This window comes from Ovis canadensis, chromosome X, assembly GCF_042477335.2.
Source record: "Ovis canadensis isolate MfBH-ARS-UI-01 breed Bighorn chromosome X, ARS-UI_OviCan_v2, whole genome shotgun sequence".
In the NCBI taxonomy this organism is placed as follows: Eukaryota; Metazoa; Chordata; class Mammalia; order Artiodactyla; family Bovidae; genus Ovis; species Ovis canadensis.
In genome coordinates, this window is record NC_091727.1 from 14,484,374 (window position 1) to 14,505,568 (window position 21,195).

Consider the following 21,195-nt stretch of genomic DNA (forward strand, 5'->3'; position numbering starts at 1 on the left):
ATCATTCTTGTTTTGCAAATTGGAGCTAATTGTGAGAAATTGAGGATAGAAGTTATTTGGCAGCTAGAGAGTTTTTCCATTCCTTTCAGGAAATATGCATCTAAGCTCTCCAAATAAATGAATGCTGAAGTAGGAATCAGCCCTTCGCTTCTGAGGCAGTCTATTTTTAGTTATTTGGCAGGCTTCCTGTGTCACAGGGCCGCGGGCACATTTTGAAGATAAGTTTACTTTACCAATATGTTTACTTGTTCCTGATGAGGTGTATGGAAAATGTTCAAGTACTTTTTTCATTCCCCCCTTTGACTTTTTCTCAGAATGTGATTTATATCTCTGGTTCTCAGGCTCTTGTAATAACAATTTCATGACAACGTCCAAAACCATAGATTTCAAGAACAAAATGGGTTCAGATAGAATATGGTTGTCCAAGTTCCAGGTATTCAAGATAAAAATCAATTATTAATTTTTTGCAATTTTACCCTTCCTAATTTCAACAAGTATTTGAGACGACTGGTTTTTTTATTTATTTTTTAAAAATTGCCTGACTGGTTATCATCTCTAGTGCCCATAGAGCAATATTTATTCTTTCTATTCAAGTTCCAAAATCATATAAAGGAATATCTTCTCCAACAGCATTTACCAAAAAAAGAAAATTTCAAGAGAATTTTGCATGTGAATCAAGATACAGATAAGAATCTAACAGAATTAAATAATATTTTAAGGGTAACGAAGGTAACTGGAAAAGACATAAGAAATGCCCCCAGTTAACGAAAATATTATAATACAACTGAGTTAAAATGCCCACTCTCTTGAACACTCAGCTCTGGTCAAGAGATGAACTACTGTCAATGAACATCGTTCTGTAGTGAGTCAAAAAGAAGCTTTCTTTGAACCCATTAGGAGTCAAGAGAGTTGAGCAGAAGACAGGTTGGGTGGCAGAGCCCTGCCGAGGACTGTCAGTCTCAACGTGGGACAGCCAGCAGGCACTGTGATACATAACCACTCAGAGGATGGGTGGGCCGAGGCTTGCGGAGACAAGCACCGACACTGAACAAGATGAGGTGGAGGGCCGGGCAAGAATGAACTGAAGGCAGGAAAAAAACCGGTGAGGTGGGAAGGACAGGAAAAAGGAGGCAGAGTGATGAGTCAGGCAGAGGCGTGGCCATCAAATCAAGGTCAGTCAGTCCTCTGAATTTAGAAAAACAAGGACAACTGATTTTAGGCAAAACACTTAGAAGAGAATTCATTCTTTTTTCCAAGGGTGTAATTCCACTATCTCTTATCTGCAACTGTAAAATTCCCCAAATTCTGAAAACCAAGTCTTTCCCCAGTTGTATCCAAGATCCTCTGGCAGCAAAACATGGTCATGACTCAGGTTTAACAACCTATTATTTTTAATTTGTATTTTCGCTTAGTGTGAATATTGATACTTTCACTATAGAAATATTGAAACTTCTGACTGCAGGAGGCAGCTCCAGGCTCTGCTGGGAATGCTGTGGTAATATCCAGTATACATACTGTGTAATCCTTTTCAGTATCCCCTGCACGCCTGAATCCTGAAACGTGTCTGGCCCAAGGGCTGTGAATAACAAATTATCAACCTGGATCTACACTTTATTTTTTATCAAGTTTGATGACCAAGTTATTGTACTAAATATAGAGCTTCAGTTCTGACCAAATTAGCAAAGGTTGGAAAATCATACACAGCCCTCAGGAGAGAGAATGTGTCTAGAGAAACATCTGTGGGCTGAAGGTGGGGCTGGTGAGGCATCCGGTGCTGGAGATATTAGAATATCAAGGGTCAACAACAATGTTTCGAACTCCAAAATACATATTATTGACAAATTACACAAAGAAGCCTGAAAAAACTAAAAACCACCACCCAACCCCATACCTGAACTCAATTCTGATCACTTATTTACAAACAGAATAGTTTAAACCATAAAGAAAGTATCGAATGATGTACTCCAGAATATTAAAAAAAAAAAACTTTACAAAAAATTTTACAGCCAAAAAATGATACTAAATGAGGGATGTGGTGCTAGGTACAGCACCTGAAAGTGCTAGGATCTATGGCAGGGTCAACTCTGTTCTGGCTGACGTTTTTACTGCCTCTCCTTGTTTTTGATAGCCCTGACGATAATTCACAGAAACAGAATACGCTACTGGAGTCAAGAAAGGTAACCTTGGGCTGAGATTTTAGTAAGTCAATTAGCTGACTTACTGATTAAATGTCACATATTTTCCCAACAAATATTTGTCTGACCAACGAGCAGCGAAGTCAATTTCTGGAGTGAGTTGAACACTCAGACAAAATTTTGTTCTTGGTTTTTAAAATGTCTAGTTTTAAATATATATAGTATCTGACTATTAACAGTGTCAAAAGAAAAAGAAACTGTTGGAATCATGTAAAAACCACTGTTTCTCACATATAACCACCTACATCATTATAAAAGGCTTTACCAAATCTGGATATACTCTCTATTATATATGTGTGCAATGTGTAGAAGTAAACATACCATCCTCACACACATATATATGTATAAAGGAAGGAAATTAAACTGCAAAATTAACAGGCACTATTCAATCCATTGCTTCTTGTTAGTGATCATTGAAAAACATGTTTCTGACTTTTGTAACACCATGCCATTTGCAAATTAAATGAATATCATCCTAGGAGCTTCAGCAAGTAAATATATTTGAGCTAATGAATGAGTTATATTTATGAAAATTGTATTACGGCTCCAGGTTTTGATTATTATAAACCTTTCTTAAGAGAGTTCTTCACTGAGTACCACAAAGGCAGAAATAATGCACACGAGCACCAAGAAAAACTGTTTTCAACATGTTCTTGCTGATACTGACTGTCCGACTTTACCTAAACTGTGAGGATGATGTATCTATGAGAACATCAAAACTGTGTGATGGAAACTTTTAGACAGCCCCTGACTCTATTTACAAATTAAATTAGGAAATAGCTTTTCAGATTATGTTTAACTTGAAATTAAAGTTACTTTAAGGCTTTTTTTTTTAAACCAAGTCAAAGCAACATACCTCCCTGAAATGTATGACAAATATAATCCCCAAAAGAAATCTCTTTCCACACTCCAAGGCTTCTGCCACTTTCCGAAACTTCGAGATTCTTCTCATTTTCCCCCGTTAATTGAAGCATTCTGAGGCTTTGTTTTTGGAGGTCTTATCTCTTTGGATAGGGCTGCTGTTCCCTAGAGTCCTTAAAGTTGTCTAGTGTATTGGAATCACACAACGTAAGTCTATTTTGAAAAGAGAACCCAGGATGCAAGATGAAATGGATACTAGATAAAGAATGAGGTAACCCTGGAACCCTTACGAACACTAAAAATACATAGGGAAATAAGGAACTCTGTTTATGAATAAATCCTCCTCTTATCAAGTGGCAGTCCCAGCAGTAACAATATCTGATTCATTTACTTTTGCAGCATCTCCCTACAATTAAGGTGCATCATTTCTTGAAAGAAATAGAGACTAAATTCTGCAAAGCATGAGACTTTAAAATGTTTTGCCCAAAGGTTGGCATTTCACATTGTAATAATGTTTGCTGTGCTTTGCACTGTGTTGGGTATAAATGGATTCAGTGAAAGGGTTTCCCCTAACAGTGACAAGTGGCTAAGCAATTCAAAGTGCAAATGACAGCATATATATATATATATCTATATATATATATATATATATATATATATATATGACAGCATGCCTATGGCTGCTTTACTGGTCAGTCCATTTCCTGGGGAAAGTTTTGTCAGAATGTATTGTTAACATTTGATTAAAATATTTAAGAAAATAATCCTATAAAGTAATTTTGCTGTTAGTAGAAACGAGGTTTCTCAAAATACTGTTAGAAAGCCATTATTCTGTTTACTTCTTAAATAGTAACTGCTAATGAAACTACTAACTTGCAGAAAAGCTGAAAATCTTTCACAAATTGGTGCAGTCAACACCCTTTGCTACTTTAAATAATTTTTTTAAATAACCAAAAGTATAAATAAAATACTCAAAGTATAAATAAAATTTGTCTTCTAGAAATACTATTCATATGAATTATCTAGGAGGTTTCTTTTAAAGTATCGGGAACAAATTCATGTATTTTTACCTGAAATTTCACCAAAGATCTCTTCTGCTATCCTAGCCGCTTCTTTTCTATTTCCTTTGACGATATAGAAATGGGTTAGGAGCGCCAAGAACACTTTAATTAAAAGCTTGAAGAAAAAAAAAGTAGCAAACATTGTAATAAAAATGTTTTTAAAGCCATAGGAAACAGAACCGTCCTCCATTTTGGCTTACACTCTGTATAGGTTCTTGGGACTGCAAAATTTCACCGAGTTATAATTGGTATCATATGACATCTATTTTAAACCTTCTAGCTCTCTGTGCTCCTGTTACGGAGAACTGAGTTTGTAGATTCTAAGCTAACTGTGATTTGGCGACTGCATACACTGACATTCATGGCAATGTTAAATGAACAAAAGAAATTTCCTTCGAACCAGAAACACCCAATATTTCTAGACCTACATTCCTCAGTGTTGTTTAACAAACAGGATTCAAGTCCAAAATGTTTTTACCCCTCAATTCCAGTTTTTACCACGTTCTATTGAAAGGCAGGATTGGAAAGATAGAACAAGCCTCTCAGATCCCATGGGGATGAAGCAAGTTATTTGAAGTTCATAAAAAAGAAGTACTAATATTACATTCTGTGCTTTTCGTGGGAAGTACCAGCCCCTGGAACGCTTCAATATTCTCTTCATTCTGAGGCTATAAAGCCCAAATCTAAAATATGACCAGTTATAAAAGACTATTTACTCTAAAGCAGTATTTAATAAAAGGCCCAGCTTGGATGCCTCTCCAGACTGGAAGTATTAGACCACTTGCTGTAATAGCTTCATCCTAGACAAAGTCCCCTAGTAACATTTCTGATCTTTACTTCCTATTGTTAGGAAAGGTGGTGCTTCTTTCTCGAAAATGTGGGCTTAGTCAATCATGGAGGACTCACAATGAAAAGGATGAAGATGCCCTATACTCCGGGTGAGGTATCCAAAGATTCTATCAATCAGTATCTTCCCTTGCTGGACAATTTCTCCTATAACCCTAACTCTTCAACATGCATCAGCTGGCCAATACAAGTAAAGTTGATTTGTATAATATACCTCACCTGGGAAAAACAGATGCAGAAACTCGAAGTGTCCTCTTTCATTCTTGGCTATATTAGATTTTATAAATTTCTACAACCTATTGGAAAAGACAAACCCAGATAAAATTATAGGAGACAACTAAATCAACCTTATTTAATAAATGCTTGATGCAAAACTATGGGAGTTTCTCCTAGCACTCAGACAAATTAGAGTGACTCCCTATGTAAGAACTATCTCCCTATACTCTGTGAAAGAGTAAGACATGAGAATCAACCCCAAGGCACAATATATAATGTATCCATTTCAGTGTAGTATCTCCACACCATCACAAACTTGTGTGGACTTGTGTGGTTTCCATTTGCAAGGACAGATACTAACACACACGGTTTTCTTTACCAAGCTTAGATTACCTGGCCAAGCTATCAAAATACATAAACACAAGCATTTGAGTTCTTTTCATGTTTCTTTCTCCAGCTGTTCTGGAAGAGGCGATCATTTACCCATGTTGGCCCAGTGATGTATCTAGTAATACGTAACATTATTTGATCTTGTTTTCAACTTAATTTTTTCACCTAAAACATGACTATACTTTTCATTTTACATACCAGAAAAGCTGGCTGTGAGAAGCTCGACTTTTGTACTATTTAAGAGATTATCTTTACTATATTTGAGCACTACGTTTGAGATGGCTATAAAAGGCTACCGAAATGACGAGTTAACTTAAGAGTATCTTGTAAAGAAGGCAAAACCATCGAGAGCATCAGGGTTTCTCAGCCTCGGCACTACTGACATTTTGGACCAGATAATTCTTTGGTGTGCGATGCCAATGCCCCACTCTTATCCAGTTGGAACAACCAGAAATGTCTCCAGGTATTGCCAGATGTCTCCCAGGGGGCAAAACCACCACCGCCACATCCCGCTGAGAATAACTGAGCCACAGCCAAGTGTAAAGGATAACGGAAAATCAACTCCCCAAAGGATTGTTGAATACAAATCAAAATCTACTGTAGAGAGCTTTGATTTTCAGAATTCCGTATTTTAAAAATCCAGCACAGGATAATACAACTTAACATCTTTGGAGAATGCAGAGAAGGACAAAAAGGCCTGCAAAAAACCTTTGCAAAACTAAATACAGACCTATTATACTATGACTGAGCTAAAAGTAAGTTTTGGTGTAATATAAACCAGAACATATCACTGGAGACTTTCTTGCTGGTCCAGTGGCTAAGATTCCGAGTTCCCAGTGCAAGGGGCACGGGTCTGATCCCTGGTCAGAGAACTAGATCCCACATGCCACAACTAAGACCTGGAGCAGTCAAATAACTATGTAATATTTTTCTTTTTTAAAAAAAGAACTTATCAATGTAGGGAACTGCTTCCAGCAAAGGAGGTGGGAGAAGCTGGGCACTGGGCTACACCCCATAGGCCTGCCAAGCCCTGTACTTGCCCAGCCTCAAGATCGAAGACCCCAGAGTCAGTGATAGAGACATCAATGGTTTAATAGATGGGGGATCTTACACATCTGAAGCAAGGTCCTGGAGCGACACCCCAATTCGTGCTGTAGGTAACAGGTAGCAGGATGGCAGGACATGGAGATAGAGGAGGTTTCGCTACTAAGGGAAGGGGCAGATTAGCAGCTACAGGGGAACTGAAGTCAGGTGGCTCATCAGTTACCAGGGAAACAGCACGGGGCACGCCCTTGATAAGCTATCAGGTGGAGATGTTTGATGGAAAGATTAGAATAAGCACTAGCTGGGGCCAGGGCAAGTATGTAGGAAGGTCAGTCCTGGGAGTAGGGTGCAGGTGAAGCAGGGACTGATGGTACATACACTGGGTTTCAATAAATGAAGTCAAAATTCCAATTTTTCTTAAAATAGCTTACAAGATATAGAGTATAATTATGTAATTCACATACACAATAGTTTACAGAAGTATTCATTTGTCTTACACAGTAATTCTAGTGAAGTGAAAAATACAGGCTTGTTTGGATCAGGAAACAAAGGCACAATTGAACTTGCTATTCCATGATTAAAACAAAGAATATTCTAGAAAGAAAAGATGACACAGTAATTAATCAACTGAAGGATATTTCCATATTTCCCGTTTCACTAACAGACTAAGCAAAACATCAGATTGCACTAAAAAAAAAAAAAAAGCATGCGAGGTAGGTAGGTGGGGGAAGTACTGCTCAACTAGTTAATAATATTCTGTTTCTCAAACAAGGCAAATTCAGAAAAATGTCAAAATGTCATTTTGGTCTTTATTTTTGGACAGGTAGCGTGTTTTTATAAATCAGTTTTACATGTGCTACTTTTTGCAACATCAAAGGAAACACAATATATTTTTCATATATTCCTTATCACTGCAAGTTCACTTTCAAATAAATGTAAGTAGCAGGGTAGAACAATATGTTTCCACATATTGACCAGTGCAACACTGACAGTTACAATTAAGGTATTCAGGAAGCCTGAAAATTCAGATGTACTAGAACAAGCAAATTTACTTCCACTTATTAAAGAAAAAAATAAGGAAAATATGCAACTTACATATTTTTCATGCAAGAACATTAAACCCTATTTCCATGTGAAATAAATGGCAGTTTAATAGTTAAATGAAAATTCTGAAGAAAAAAAGCTAAGAAAAAAATAAAACAAGAAAAAACAGGAGTATGCCTTTAAAAATTAATGAACAAAATAAAACCAAATGTTATATAGTTCCCCGCTTTATCATGAATACTGGCACTGTTTATTTCATATTTATATAATCCAGTTTCTATGCCTAAAAATCCCAGTGAAATTGAATGGTTTGGGTCAGTCTATTTTTCTTTAATGAAAGAACCCCTAACTTCTAGATATTAAAAACTGTACTCTTGCATTTGTGTTTTAAACACAGATATATTTCTTATGTATCAGTGGCAACCAATTAACAGACATGTTAAGATACTTTTTTAAAAGTTCTGTGAATGTTGTCATTAAAAAAAAGCTCTGTAAAGAATCACAATACTGCCAGCGTCTAACTAGCGCGTCCACAGTGCCTCATTCTTGTGACTTCACAGTCCTTTGTCACAAAAATTTATTCTAATAAGGAGTTCAAAGAATTAATAAGACACACCATGTGGATAATTTGGGGTTTAAAAACCCATGGCTCTGGGCAACAACGATTATAGTTAAAAACATCCATCCACAAAGAGACTGTGTTCCTAAAATTTTCAGACTCAACTGGCTATAAACAAAACATTCTGGGGTCAAGACTTCTGCACACTGACAATACTTATCAGGCATCAGCTAGGCCACAAGTGAAGGGAGGTGACTTCTATCAAAGATCCGGGGTAGCAGCTGATTTTGAGATGGCACACCTCGTACATTCTGCTCGGAAAACACGAAGGCATTGACAGAGGACTAAATTATGCACTGAGAGACGTGGAGGGTTTCTCTGCACTATGATCAACAGTGGGATCGGTCCCTAGTATTTAAAAAGCAAGAAGCATTTTCATACATACAACTGAAGACAAAGGCTTGACCTAGGAGAATGCATCCAACAGGATCAGAGAAGAACTTGGAGTATGCAGGCAATTTTTTCCTGGCATTAAAAACCATCAGCATTTTTGGCGTGGTGGCTATCTTACCACTTCATGTCAAAAATGACTATGACGAAGTGAGCTATTTATTTGAGTGATCAACAAGGAATGAATGCATCCCCTGGTTCCTAACGCAGGAAGCATCTAGTTCAACACATGACAGGTGCTTCAAACAGGCTGGTTGCTGACAGCCCATTTTACTCAAGAAACCTGATTATATGGAACACTTACTGAGTGTACCCAATAAGTTACGAACATGACTTCAATGTCTAATAAACGTAGTATGAACATGACTTAAAAAATAGTTCATAGAGTTGTTATACTTCCCTAAAGAAAACCTGTAAACATCTGGTGAATGTCTAATGGTAGAACATTTAAAACTGGCCAAAAAATGCCCAGGAAACGTTTGGCCCTTCGGCACCCAAAGCTCCCAAAATATAACGTTAAACATCTCTGCTAGAGGGATTTCAGTAGTCTGAAAAATTGCATACCTGAGTGGCTTCAATGCTCTCTCCTAAATTTTAAGTGCAAGGAGTTTCAACACTCAGGAATTGCATAAGTGTTTATCTTTCCTCAAAATAAAATATTGAATGATATAGAGGTAGCATAACTGACTAAATTAAGTTTAAAATGAAAAGAAAAAAAAAGCAAGGTTATTTTCAATAGTCTTAATAGAATTATTACAAATATTGAAAATCTCACAATTCAGGCTTTCTTCTACCTTGTTTTAGACAGCACAGTATGCTCAGCCCCCCTTTTACTATAAGGATATCGATGAGTCCAGGCACCCTTTGGCCCTGTAGCATCTATTGCAACATCAATTAAAGAATCTGGAGTCACCCATCTCAGGAAGATGAGGAAGAGAAAGTTGAATACAGCCAACAGAGCAAAAATGCAGCCTGTCACGGGGCCACAGTGAGAGATGAGTCTGTCCAGCCGTTTGTCCATGGGTAACACAGCTTCTTTTGCCACTCGGTCATACACCTGGCGGGAGAGAACCAAAAATGAGCACAACTTTGCAGGCTGCAACAGGATGACCTGCACGGGTCAGGAGTGCTTTAGAGATGTAAACAGGAAGCACGTACATTTCACTGTTGTTACAGTAATGATGTGATGAATGAAACTGCTTACGTGAAGTACTGCCATTTGATTCACTTATGGAGTGCCTCCTCTGGACAAATCACTGGGGTGTATTTACCCTGGGACACCCAGATGAATCTACCTCAGCTCCTGTGCCCTAGGGGATCCCCATCAATATTTAACCAACTAGAAGAATTCCAAAGTCCTGAGAAGCTGGAATGGCTTTGGGGGTTGCCTCTGTTGAGGCTGTGTTTAATTCAGCAGTGACTTCCAAAAGCAGGACTGGCCCTTTAGGACTCCTTGATTCAACTGCCACCAGAGAGTTAAAATCTATGGGTTCAGAGAGGCTCTTCTCTCCACAGCCATGAGAGGCTGAGTTGCTGTGCACAGGCAAGGAGAAAATAGAGACATTTCATGGATGCCAAATAAAACGAGGGGAAAGGGATGGGGGAAATTTGGGTAGATGGGACAGGCCAAACACTGGCAAATAAAGTTCACTGCTGAGAACTGGTAATAGATGGCTCGCTTTTTTAAAGAACTGCTAAGCACTAAACTCTGAAATATTCGAAAAAAAAGCTCTCTGAAGTTACTTCAAACACATAAAATGGGCCAGCCTTCGCGTTTTTTAAGTGCACTTGGGCATTACTCGTGCTCATTCTCACGTTATCAGATCTGTAAACTATCTCGTTTTGACCTCAGCAAAGTTCTGATGTGCAGAGCAAGTTCTAAAGATCAATGGCCTCTGAAAGGTACTGGCTGTTTTTGTCTAGCTCCTCTGCCCTGAGGACATTTGGAATACATTTTAGTTAGAATTATGTCGAGCATTTTCATACTGTTCACAGGGTTCTCGTGGCAAGAACACTGGAGTGGTTTGCCATTTCCTCCTCCAGGAAATGGAGATGGTTAGATAGCATCACTGACTCAATGGACAGGAACTTAAGCCAACTTCAGGAGACAGTGAAGGACAGGGAAGCCTGGCATACTGCAATCCATAGGGTCACAAAGTGGCAGACACGACTTAGTGACTGAACAACAAATGTCAAGCATTACACGGAGTGGTGAATTATAACTGAAAAAGTATCTTTCCAGCACAAACGCCAATTTTGTATTAATTTTTCTAAATAGCAGTTAAACTAAGGAGTTGAAAGGGATCAAACATCCTGTGTGAAACAGGTAGAATTAAAAGAGCAACTAGAAACTCACCCGTATGTTCACCTTTATTTCTAGGTCAGTTAACTTATGATCTCAAGTGACAAAATAATAGTTTGCTACTATGGAGAGAATGACAGGCTTGACAATCCATTAGCGATAAGGAGTCACTTTCTTCTTTGCATGTATACTATAACCGTCATAGAGTGTAAAACTGAAAACAATACAGATGTTCTACTATTACTTTAAGCGTAACTGAAGGAAAATTTGTGGTTTAAATAAAACCCTAATTCACTTCTTTAACACAGGCTGAAAAATTATCACCGTAATTCTTTGCCCCGAACTCGTTATGTATAACAGGGCAAACTTCTGAGGTTTACATGTTGATCAAAAAGGTAAGGCACAATTAGAGCTATGGTTCTCAGTCAGGGTGGGCCTCACTAAGAAAATATGCCTAACCAAATATCCCTGCCCACCACTCCCGAATTCCGCCCCTACCCCCCACAAAGGGTCTGAGAATCCAGCAGTGGCAGGGGCACAGGAAAATAGAATGAACAGAGCCTGAAAGGCTCCTGAGACAATTCTGCCACGCGCTCCCAGCAAGCACTCAGTGCTGCGCCCCAACTGCCACAGGAAAACAAGGAAATGTACTTATTTCAAACTGGTGGAGTCACTGGTGGAGTTAACTTCTAGAAAATATCTCAGGATTATTTCAGTCAAAACTGTTTGTTAATGCAAATATCTCATGTTTCAATAGAAAATGTGTATGACAATTTTTGGAGTGTTTTGTTGCACTTCCATTCAAATACAGGCTCACCTTAGGTATGGGAATTTACAATTTAAGCCAGTTAAGATTCTGTAATGACCTAGAGGGGCTGGGTGGGAGGGAGCGGATATATGTATGCATATAGCTGAATCACTTTATTGTATAGCAGAAACTAACACAACATTGCAAAGCAATTATATTAAAAACACACACACACACAAGAAAGCCTTTCTGCTTACTCAGCTCTATCCAGCTCCCAACTTTGGGCTAGAAACTAGTAGCTCCACTGAATACAGTAAGAGTACCCAGCACTATCTTCTCCAGGCTCCCAACCAACTGTCTTTCTGCACAGTTTCCAAATACTAAGAAGCACAGCATTTCCATTCAGCTTGTTATGTTGTAATAAGAGGCAGGAGGCAGACGAAGTGATGAGAGGCAGTTAAACAAGGACGAAATTGAGTAGAATAACTGAAGTACTGACCTCAAAATAAGGAGGCATTTCCCACAACTGTACTCTCCCACCTAAGGACATTAACCTATTTCCTGCACCTGTCCTTTTGGAAATTCTCTACTGCTGCTTTCTATTTGTGATCCTACTTACATCTGTCATGTGCATTTGGAATTCTAACTTACTATGTTCTCCATCAGCCCAAAGATGTGAAAATCTCCCTTTCAGTGAAAAAAAAAAAAAAAAAAAACCACAGCAGCTAGCAAGAGCCACACAAGTTTTGGAAGTAGCCTGAATTAAATATTTGTAAGTTACAAAGTTGCCACAACTTGGCTAAGCAAAACCAGGTATTTTCTAATAGACCTATATGCTTTAGAATTATAAACAGCCTCAAGAAAATGTCTAAAAGTAGATTTTAATATTAGTTTTGCCTCTAATTGTTGTAACTTCTAGAAAACTCTGTAACTCTTATATGGCCAGTTTAATGAAAGGTCTAGATACTGCATTACTATTTTTCAGATGTCAAAGGCAATGATCTGACTAGAAACTTAGCCTAGTATATACAAAAAGAAGTCTCATTTGGAAAGAGACTTCATAAATTTAAGCAATAGAGCAGAAATGGTAAACCTATATAAAAGAAGTAAATGTGTATGTGAAACATCAGGTAAGAATTCCAGACACAATCTTCAAATACCCTTCTCTAGCACGTGACGTACTTTTTCAGTTCTCTCTGCAACGTTCCTCCAGGTGTAGAAAGTCTTTACAATGTTATGGATATTTTCTGGAGGTGGCAATGCTCCTGACTTCAGTTGGAAAATAGCTTTTTCCAATCCCTCACACAAAGATTTTACAGAAGGCTCACATAAAATGATAAGATTTTCTGGAAGTACTTCAGGAATTCCACCAACCCTGGTACTTACAACCTTAAAAAGAAAAACAAAACAAAACAAAAAAATGTGATCCACCAGAATTCATCTCTCAGGTAAACAAGCAAAACCAACTTAAAAAAATATAACAGGCTGCATCTGATTATTTTTCAAAAGACGCATGCAGAAACCCCAACAATGTAATAAGCCCTCCAAGCTTTTTACCTGTAAACCACAACTGGCTGCTTCCACAATCGCCATGCAGAACGCTTCCGTAAGAGAAGTATTAAGAAAAATATGTCCTTGAACTAAGACATTTCTAACATCCTTGTGTTCTAAGGCTCCCAAGAGACGCACTCTGATGTTTGAAACAAGAGAAGAAAGAGGGGAGTAACAATCATGGTATAAAAGAAATACCATTCATAAGCTTCTAACGTTTTCCATCTCAAAAGATTGGTATCACCCAACTCTGACCTAAAAGTCATATAAAACTGTTTGGTTAAAACTCATAGAGCTATACATATTTCTAACTTTTGTCACAGATCAAATTTCATCCTCTCCAAAATTAGTTTACCTTCCATGAAAATACTAATACACTTCGATGAGTAAATGTTAAAGTATCATTTCTAAATAGGAAAATGTCTCTTTTAAATTGAGGCTTCACATGCACACAGCTCACATGTTATCTAAGTTAACAAGGAAGAGAAATGTTTGAATCTGTAAGTGCAGAGCAATTTACATGATTTGGGCCATGCTATTTAAATCACAACTCAGTGTGGCTTGAGAATCTGCAAACACTTCCAATCAAAGTAGTTGTTTTTTGTGCATTCTTGGGTGTCCCAACCAGTTTCTCCTAAAGTCAAATAATACTGGGCTAAAAAAAAATTATGAATACCCTATCTATGGTTTCCCATTTATATCATTTTTTTAAAGTACGCTTTGCATTACTTTATTACTTTGTAGCAGAAGCAGCCCACTTAATGCAGGCACAAAACCAAAACCATATTTAGGTAAAAGATTATTTTCTCACCCAAGACAATATGGAATCCATCAATACCTGTCATGGAGCTGATATCTTTCCCGTACTTCTTCCAAAATGATTCTCTTTGGTCCCTCTCCTCCAATTATGAATTTTAAATCAGGATATTTCCGACAGAGTTCAGGTATTATACCACTAAGTAAATCGGTCCCTGAAAACATAAAGTTGAATGTTGAAGATGTTAATAATTAAATTTAAAGTTTTTATCAGAACTGAGAATCCACTCACTTTGAAAAGTATTAGCTTACATAAGCAGGGAAACAAATTCCCCTAACCCTTTCCTAGAATGGTGGAATCGCTCACAAACTATCAGGGGTCCCCCAAGAATTCTGGAAGATATATACACTGACACCCATTGTTACCTTCTACCCACTCAGTTTGTGGACTATTCTGTTTCGAAAGTATTCAAGTTATTCACCTGTGATCACACAACGCCTGTGACTAAAAAAGGCATTAGAGGTAGCGAACATTTCTGTTAATTTTTTCTACAGAACAGGAGAGCTGACTGGAGATCTGGGTCTTGTTCCAGCCTTTGTATGAGCAAGGTCTTTGACAATGGGAAAGCTTCCCGATATAGAAGACGAAGAGACCACTGTACCTAAGTCCAAGGTCTCTTTCAACCATAAAATTCTACTGAACTGTGATTCTACCTCCTACTACAGGAAAGGGCTAAGCAGCAAAACATAACTGCTGCCTCCATTTTGTTAAGAATGCAGTTTGTACACAGGATTTTGCAGCGAACACTATGGTATTAGCAAAATTTATAAGAATAGTCCATCTAAACACTGTGATAGCCCACTTGCCCTAAATGACAGTGGATGAAGGTGGCAAGACCTCACGTGCCAGATCATTAGTCTATAGAAAAGGGTGTATCTTGGTCCTTTCTTTCCTTTTAATGAAATACTTTCTCATAATATGCAAATACAACCTCAGGTAATAAAAAGCAACAAAGTAAATTATGCTCTGCTAGTCTGAAAAGTGGCTACACAAAGAGACAGCAGTAGTGATGTTTGAGAATTTAGTTCATTAACAATGACAAACCACACACATTCAAAAGTAAATGTAAAATAAGCCAATTAAAGCTTAAAAAAATGCACAGACACATACACAAGAACTGCACTTCAATCAATCTTCCCAAATATAGGCAGATTAATTATTAAAAAGAGGGTAGGAGAAATAATAAAGGTTCATTTCAATTAAATAATTCAAAGTAGGATTAAATAAACTGCTAGTATTTTCAAAATATGACTGCATTAGCAAACTCACATGTGGCATTTATGAATTATGAAACCTTCTCATTAAAATCTTAGCCATCTGTTTCAAGTGTATTATCAAGCCCATCAACTAGATTTCTAGATAAACCAGACGTTTTACTGACTTCTAACTATTAGCCTCCTATAATTCCTTCCCCTCTTTCTTCTAATACAAAGGTTAAGAATCCATTCTTTAAATGAAAAAAAAAAACCAGCATACAGAGTGATAATCAGAATTCCTAACAACAGCTAACACTTACTGAGTGCTCCCCACAAATAAAAAATGCTACGGTACCAAGAGCCTAACGCAACGAAACACACAGGACTTTCAATTGCCATATTCACACAAAATGGACAAAAAAATTTCTGATTCAAAGTTCTTTTAAAGCACAGTCTAACAGTATTTTAAAGAACTTCCTGAATCTATACCTAGGATAATGGCTGGGCTGAGGATGGAGGGAACAGGAGACCTTAACTTGAGAAGAGCTCAACTCAGGCTGGTTCTCTCTCTTACTTACTGTGTAACCTGGGTGAGTTACTTACCCTCTCTGAGATTCAGTTTCTTTGTTACATGCAGATAACACCTACACTACAGTTGGGAGGGTCAAGTGAGGTACTGTACCATGCACAGGCTTTATCAACTGCAGAATATAAATGTAAGTCGTCATTACCCCTAGAGCAAGAAGTGGGGCATGCCTGCACATGTACAGGAGCACTGTGAAACCCTGCATAAGAGCAAAACAGGCTCAACAGAAAAGGAAAGAGGCCGGCCAGGAATCCTGGGAGGTAGGAACTTTGATTTATCCTCTTACTTAATACGTTCCAGTGGCCTTTGATATCTGGTCCAAATGAACACCTCCTAAAGAAATTAATTTATTAATAATTAACAGGCCATTAATATAACTAATCGCTTTGGGGCTACAGATATGGCTGTTCTTGGAATGTTACTGGCAAATGGAGAGGGTTTGATAATTTTTTTTTTTTTAATTATTGAACTGAGAACAGGAAAGGCTATCAGAGAAGGCAATGGCACCCTACTCCAATATTTTTGCCTGGAAAATCCCATGGATGGAGGAGCCTTGGAGGCTGCAGTCCATGGGGTCGCTAGAGTCGGACACGACTACTTTCACTTATTCCTTTCATGCATTGGAGAAGGAAATGGCAACCCACTCCAGTGTTCTTGCCTGGAGAATCCCAGGGACAGGGAAGCCTGGTGGGCTGCCGTCTATGGGGTCACACAGAGTCAGACAAGGCTGAAGCGACTTGGCAGCAGCAGCAGTGAGGTAAAGGTACCAGGTTCAATCTTTGAACAGATAAGTTAATTTTGCTCTGATCCTTGGCCATGTATGCATCATATGCTTTCCTAGCTGGCTATGTCACCAGGGTATATTATTTGCTTAAAAAAAAAAAAAAACAGGCATAAACACATCACCAATATCCCAAGAGGGATTCAGAACACAGAATGCTGTTCCATTCACATCTTCTTCAAGTAAAGAATGAAAGCATGCCACCATTTCACCCCTCAAAACACAGTTCAGTGGTTTTCTCACCAACCTCGGTTTATCGGATCACCACAGACTAAGACTCTCCATTCCTAAACCATTCTGACAAAGGCCCACATCTGCACTTCACTGGGGCACTCCGGATCCCACTGCTGAGCTGCATGCTTACCAGGAATCAGCTGCATTTCTCCACAAATCTGTTTGATACCAACTGTACTTGTTACTGCATTTGGCTTACCTAATTAAATAGCACATAAACGGACAAAATGAGTTTCTGTGAAGCTAAGCTGAACAGTCTGAAACATTCAGTCAAGACATAGAAAAAGTCCTTGTCAGATCAGGGGGTATCCTGAACCACTGTGTAAGATCAAAATAAATGGAAAATCCAGAGGTACATTACTTCACATGCCTTTAGGTTCTCATCACACATGAGAGACCCAAACTGGCAACTGTAAATTATGCTTCTTGAAGGTGACTGTGCAAGAAAGATGATTCAGCTCAAACCAATGGACCAGTACTCTTAAGCCTACAGGCCTATTGGCTGTTCAGTGCATGGTAACAGTATTTTGAGTAAATTCAAGTATTTAAAAGGGTGGTTACATACTATCTTTTTAACAATTCCCTACTTTTAGTGACAATTTTGATTGCTGACAATTGGTTTTCCGATACCATCCAGAAGACCATTTATGTTTTGAATAACCGGACTGCTTTGGACTTGGAGTCAGCGAGGCTGCGGTATCCGTGAAATGCTGCAGAGGCACTGAAACCATCCTGAGCACAGCAGACCCTTCCCGAATACTTTATAGGAACCAACCCTGAACCTCACAAGATCACCACTATTGCTCGAATCACACAAAACGAAAAAAGTGAGACTCAGAGATGTTAAGTAGCTTGTCATCAATGACACAGCAGGACAGAACCAGGATAGGATTTGGGGTCATCTAACCCCGCCTTCTTCATCACTTACCTGCCAATACATTATTGTCTTATCTACACTGAAAGGAAATAAGCAAGCTACAGAACAGCAATGTGCAAAACAAGCTCACTGACTCTGAGTGAATGAATTAAAAACGACAGGAAAGCCATAAATCAAAACATTCATGAGGGTCATCCCTGAATCACACAGTTACAGCTGATGTAAGTTTTCACCCTTGTGATTTTCTTAGCTTTCAAAATATCTGCAATGAAAAAAAAGGGTTATGTGGTAGGCTGGGCCCTGTACTTCTCACTGTATATGTAGGGAAATTTTCAAAAGACCTTAACTATTAAACAGCATCAGGTTATTGTTTTTCCTTTAAGCAACTATTAAAACATCAAATGTGGGGGGTAAGGGAAGGAATAGTATTTACCACTGATCCAGAAATTTCTCCTTTAGGATGTATAAAACATATTAGACCCTTGTTTACTATATTTAACACAGAAGTAGTTATAAAACCGTAAAACAAAATGAGAAGCCCAACAATCATTATAACACAGATATTCAACAGCTTTCTACAAGGAAAAAAAGGCTGCGCAGTACAATTGTAGCTATCATTTCATTACCTTTTCTGTAAACAAGTCTGCTGACAACAACAATAGTTATTATACTATCATGCCTTCTAAATGGGTCTGGAGTGAAGTCAGTAGGATCTACAGCATTGGGAATGACGGACACTATTTCAGGATTCAGTGCTGCTCTTAGCACAGTGTTTTCCTTACTAGTGTAAGAGACACAAATTATGTGGTTTGTGTCACAAAGAGACACAGTTAGAAGTTTGTTTGTGAGCACCGAGCTGACATCAGCAAATCCGAAAAGGGAATGGTCCGTGAAGACTGTCTGGAGGCCCATTGTCTTGGCGTGGAAGAGGGCATCATGGGCCATGGCAGAAAAGGAACTATGTGAATGGATTATCGTGACTCTCTCCCGAAGAAATATGTACCTGAGCAATGGCAGACTGTGAAAGAGGGTCGTGGCTGTAGATTGGTTGTACATGACTTTCAGAGGCAAGTAATAGACTTTGAGGCCATTAGTGAGGTAACGGATGCCTTTGCGATTTCCGTAAGCGTGGGTGACAATTATGACCTTGTGCCCTCTTTCAATCAGGCACTGAGAGAGCTGGTAAATGTGACTTTCCACACCTCCCATGTTTGGGTAGAAAAAGTCCGACACCATGCATATATTATGGGCACAGGTCCTAAACGTGTGAAGACTTCCAGGGATGACACGGGAGAGTGATGCTGAGGAAGGCTGGCCACGCCCACCTCTTCCTCTATAGGCCATGCTGAGATGGTGTAGGCATTAGTCCTTAGAGCAACCCAGTTAAGATAGGTGTCCTCTAGTACCTGAAAGAGAGAGTAGACAGGATCTCAGCTCAGAGACAAAATGCATTCCGCACTCCAAATCCAGACATACATATTGTTTTAATGTTAATGTAGATCTGTTAGCTCTCTCCCTAGAAATAAAACATACAATGTAGTCATGCATTTGACAGCATTTACTTGCTTACCATTTACTGTGGGCCATACAACAAAATTAGACTCTGCAATGGTCCTCATATCTTACTTTTGATCTAAGAATACCACTACACATAATTTTAAATAATTTTTGTCACCAAAGTATAATAATACTTTGCCATACTAACCAAGCAGTTTATCCAGACAATTAGACATGCAACTCTTTACAGAAAAGGCTTGCTAACCTCACTTCAGAGCTTAAGCCACTGACTCAATGAATCCCATCAAGTTTGCTAGTATTAACTCTGTGGTTTACACTAGAAACATATCCGGAGTTAGAACTGTCTTTGAGAGTAACTTTTTAAAGTATCACTTGTAGCACATGCCAGACCTCACTTTCCCCTTCCTTATTCAAAAATGGTGATAATCAAACCGTTCCTTTCATTTCTTAAAACTTTCAGTTATGTACATCTTCCCTCCACGAATGACCCTTTCTTCAGTTTGGAATCTAAAAATAAAAACTAGAGATGGGCTGGATCTGGGGCCATTTTCTACATCTGAAGCAGGAAATGTTCAGCTAAGGGGTCCCCGAGAACATCAGTGCAAAATGTGCACTAAATATTCAATATGACTACAGATTCTTAGATTGTTAATGCTAAAGAGAAAGCAAGTGAAACTCACTCTCAGCTTTTACAAAGGAGATTTCCATGCCTCCAGAAACCCAATGGGAAGCCATTCTGAAGGTCTGAGTTTCTGATTCACCACAAACTCAGAAAATGCAAAGCAACAGCTTGTGCAAAGTCTGTTCTCTCCAACAAGGTCATCTTTATTTTAAACACAGTCGCTGAATTTACTAATTAAGATTCAATACTACCAAATCAAGAGATAAGTTTGTACTGCTAAGTAGCTTCAGTAAGATTTTCTTACTGTGGTTTCTCACTTAAACCTGAATTTCCAGTTCCATTCAATTTTAAAAGATGAATGATAACGAAAACAGTGAGTAAAGCACCAAATGAAATCATTTAAAGTTCTGTCGTTAATCTGCAATGTTCTGCGAGCAATCTGCCTATCAGGGTATCACACCTAACACCTTCATGGCGTAAACGTGCAACAAACGGTATAAGCACAAAATCTTAAGATTTTAAACCTGAAGAGAAGCTTGGAGATCCAGTGAAACAACTCTTTTTATTTTCCAGATGACAAGTTGAGCGATGTGTCCAAGGTCCCCACTCTGCCACTTAAGTGGCAAATGCGAGATGGCCGTAAAATCCACAGCCACAGTCAAGGAGTCCCTGGACAATCATTATCGGCAGACTTCTGAGAAGCCTTAGAGTGACCCGGGGGGCGGGGAGGATTGGGATCAAGAGGACGGTGTTTCCAACCCACTCCTTGGGCGCCGTCCCGGCTTCACTTTCCGAGGTCGCTGGGGAGTGCCAGGGCCAAAGAAGAGATGACTCCGCCTCAGTCAGCGACCCCGCGCGATCAGGCGGGTTCTCGCCAGGACCCAACGAAGGAAGACGACCAGAAAGTGAGCAGGAAACCGAGGCCGAGGGTCCCGGGGCCGTTCTTCCCGCCCGCCTCAGCCGACAGAGAACCAGCTACATTGCGGCCGCCTCAGCGCACCCTCAGCCCCACTCGACTCCCGAGCCCCTCGACCCCGAATTCCGAGCCTCAAGCTGGGTCGGCTTCGCCCCCTCCATCACCGGATATGCTCCCCTGAGGACAGCCCAGTCCCAATTGGAGGATGGAGATAGGACCGGCGACGGGAAGTCAGACGCGTACTTACCGGCAAGTCCCATGGCCGCCAGTGTCCGGACCTCCCGCGGCTGCACCCGGAGTCCCACCCAGCAGCTCCGAGGCACCAATCAAGGGCCTACGCGCGCGAGCGCCGCACCTACAGGACAGCCAATCAAAAAGAGG

At 39.2% G+C, this 21,195-nt stretch overlaps 2 protein-coding genes across 8 annotated transcripts in view; both read right to left on the bottom strand.

Moving 5' to 3' along the window:
• Positions 1–7,189, bottom strand: part of ASB11 (ankyrin repeat and SOCS box containing 11) — a 31,856-nt gene extending 24,667 nt beyond the window's left edge. The window contains exons 1-3 of one of the 5 annotated variants that reach the window (XM_070291339.1): positions 7,111–7,189; positions 5,183–5,259; positions 4,127–4,232 (exon numbers count right to left, since the gene is read on the bottom strand). In XM_070291339.1, coding sequence (XP_070147440.1) covers positions 4,127–4,232; positions 5,183–5,224 — 148 coding nt within the window. In that variant the 5' untranslated portion in view covers positions 5,225–5,259; positions 7,111–7,189. Of the gene's footprint in view, positions 1–3,051; positions 3,272–4,126; positions 4,356–5,182; positions 5,260–6,680; positions 6,848–7,077 lie in introns of those variants that run through there. The other 4 variants (XM_070291340.1, XM_070291342.1, XM_070291338.1 and 1 more) reach the window with 4 other exon arrangements.
• On the bottom strand, positions 7,025–21,169 carry PIGA (phosphatidylinositol glycan anchor biosynthesis class A). 3 transcript variants are annotated; one of them, XM_070291335.1, is made up of 7 exons: positions 21,062–21,169; positions 18,385–19,164; positions 14,106–14,238; positions 13,274–13,406; positions 12,899–13,105; positions 9,580–9,723; positions 7,025–7,207 (listed from the first exon to the last, which is right to left on the bottom strand). In XM_070291335.1, the coding sequence occupies exons 2-7, from the start codon at positions 19,100–19,102 to the stop codon at positions 7,070–7,072; spliced, it is 1,473 nt and encodes a 490-aa protein (XP_070147436.1). In that variant the 5' UTR covers positions 19,103–19,164; positions 21,062–21,169; the 3' UTR covers positions 7,025–7,069. The 3 variants fall into 3 exon arrangements, with proteins under 3 accessions (XP_070147436.1, XP_070147437.1, XP_070147438.1); XM_070291336.1 differs by lacking the exon at positions 7,025–7,207 and having other exon boundaries at positions 8,399–9,723; XM_070291337.1 differs by lacking the exons at positions 7,025–7,207; positions 12,899–13,105 and having other exon boundaries at positions 8,399–9,723.
• Positions 21,170–21,195: the final 26 nt, after the last annotated feature.

What these genes read in the sequence shown, in the direction of transcription:
- PIGA (XM_070291335.1), bottom strand. Translation starts at nt 19,102, where the DNA reads ATGGCCTATAGAGGAAGAGGTGGGCGTGGCCAGCCTTCCTCAGCATCA. An exon ending in CAGCCAGTTGTGGTTTACAG is followed by an intron (nt 13,106 to 13,273) that starts GTAAAAAGCTTG and finishes TTTCTTTTTAAG; the next exon opens with GTTGTAAGTACCAGGGTTGG. An exon ending in TCCTCATCTTCCTGAGATGG is followed by an intron (nt 7,208 to 9,579) that starts GTGACTCCAGAT and finishes TTTTCTTTCTAG; the next exon opens with AATATTCTTTGTTTTAATCA.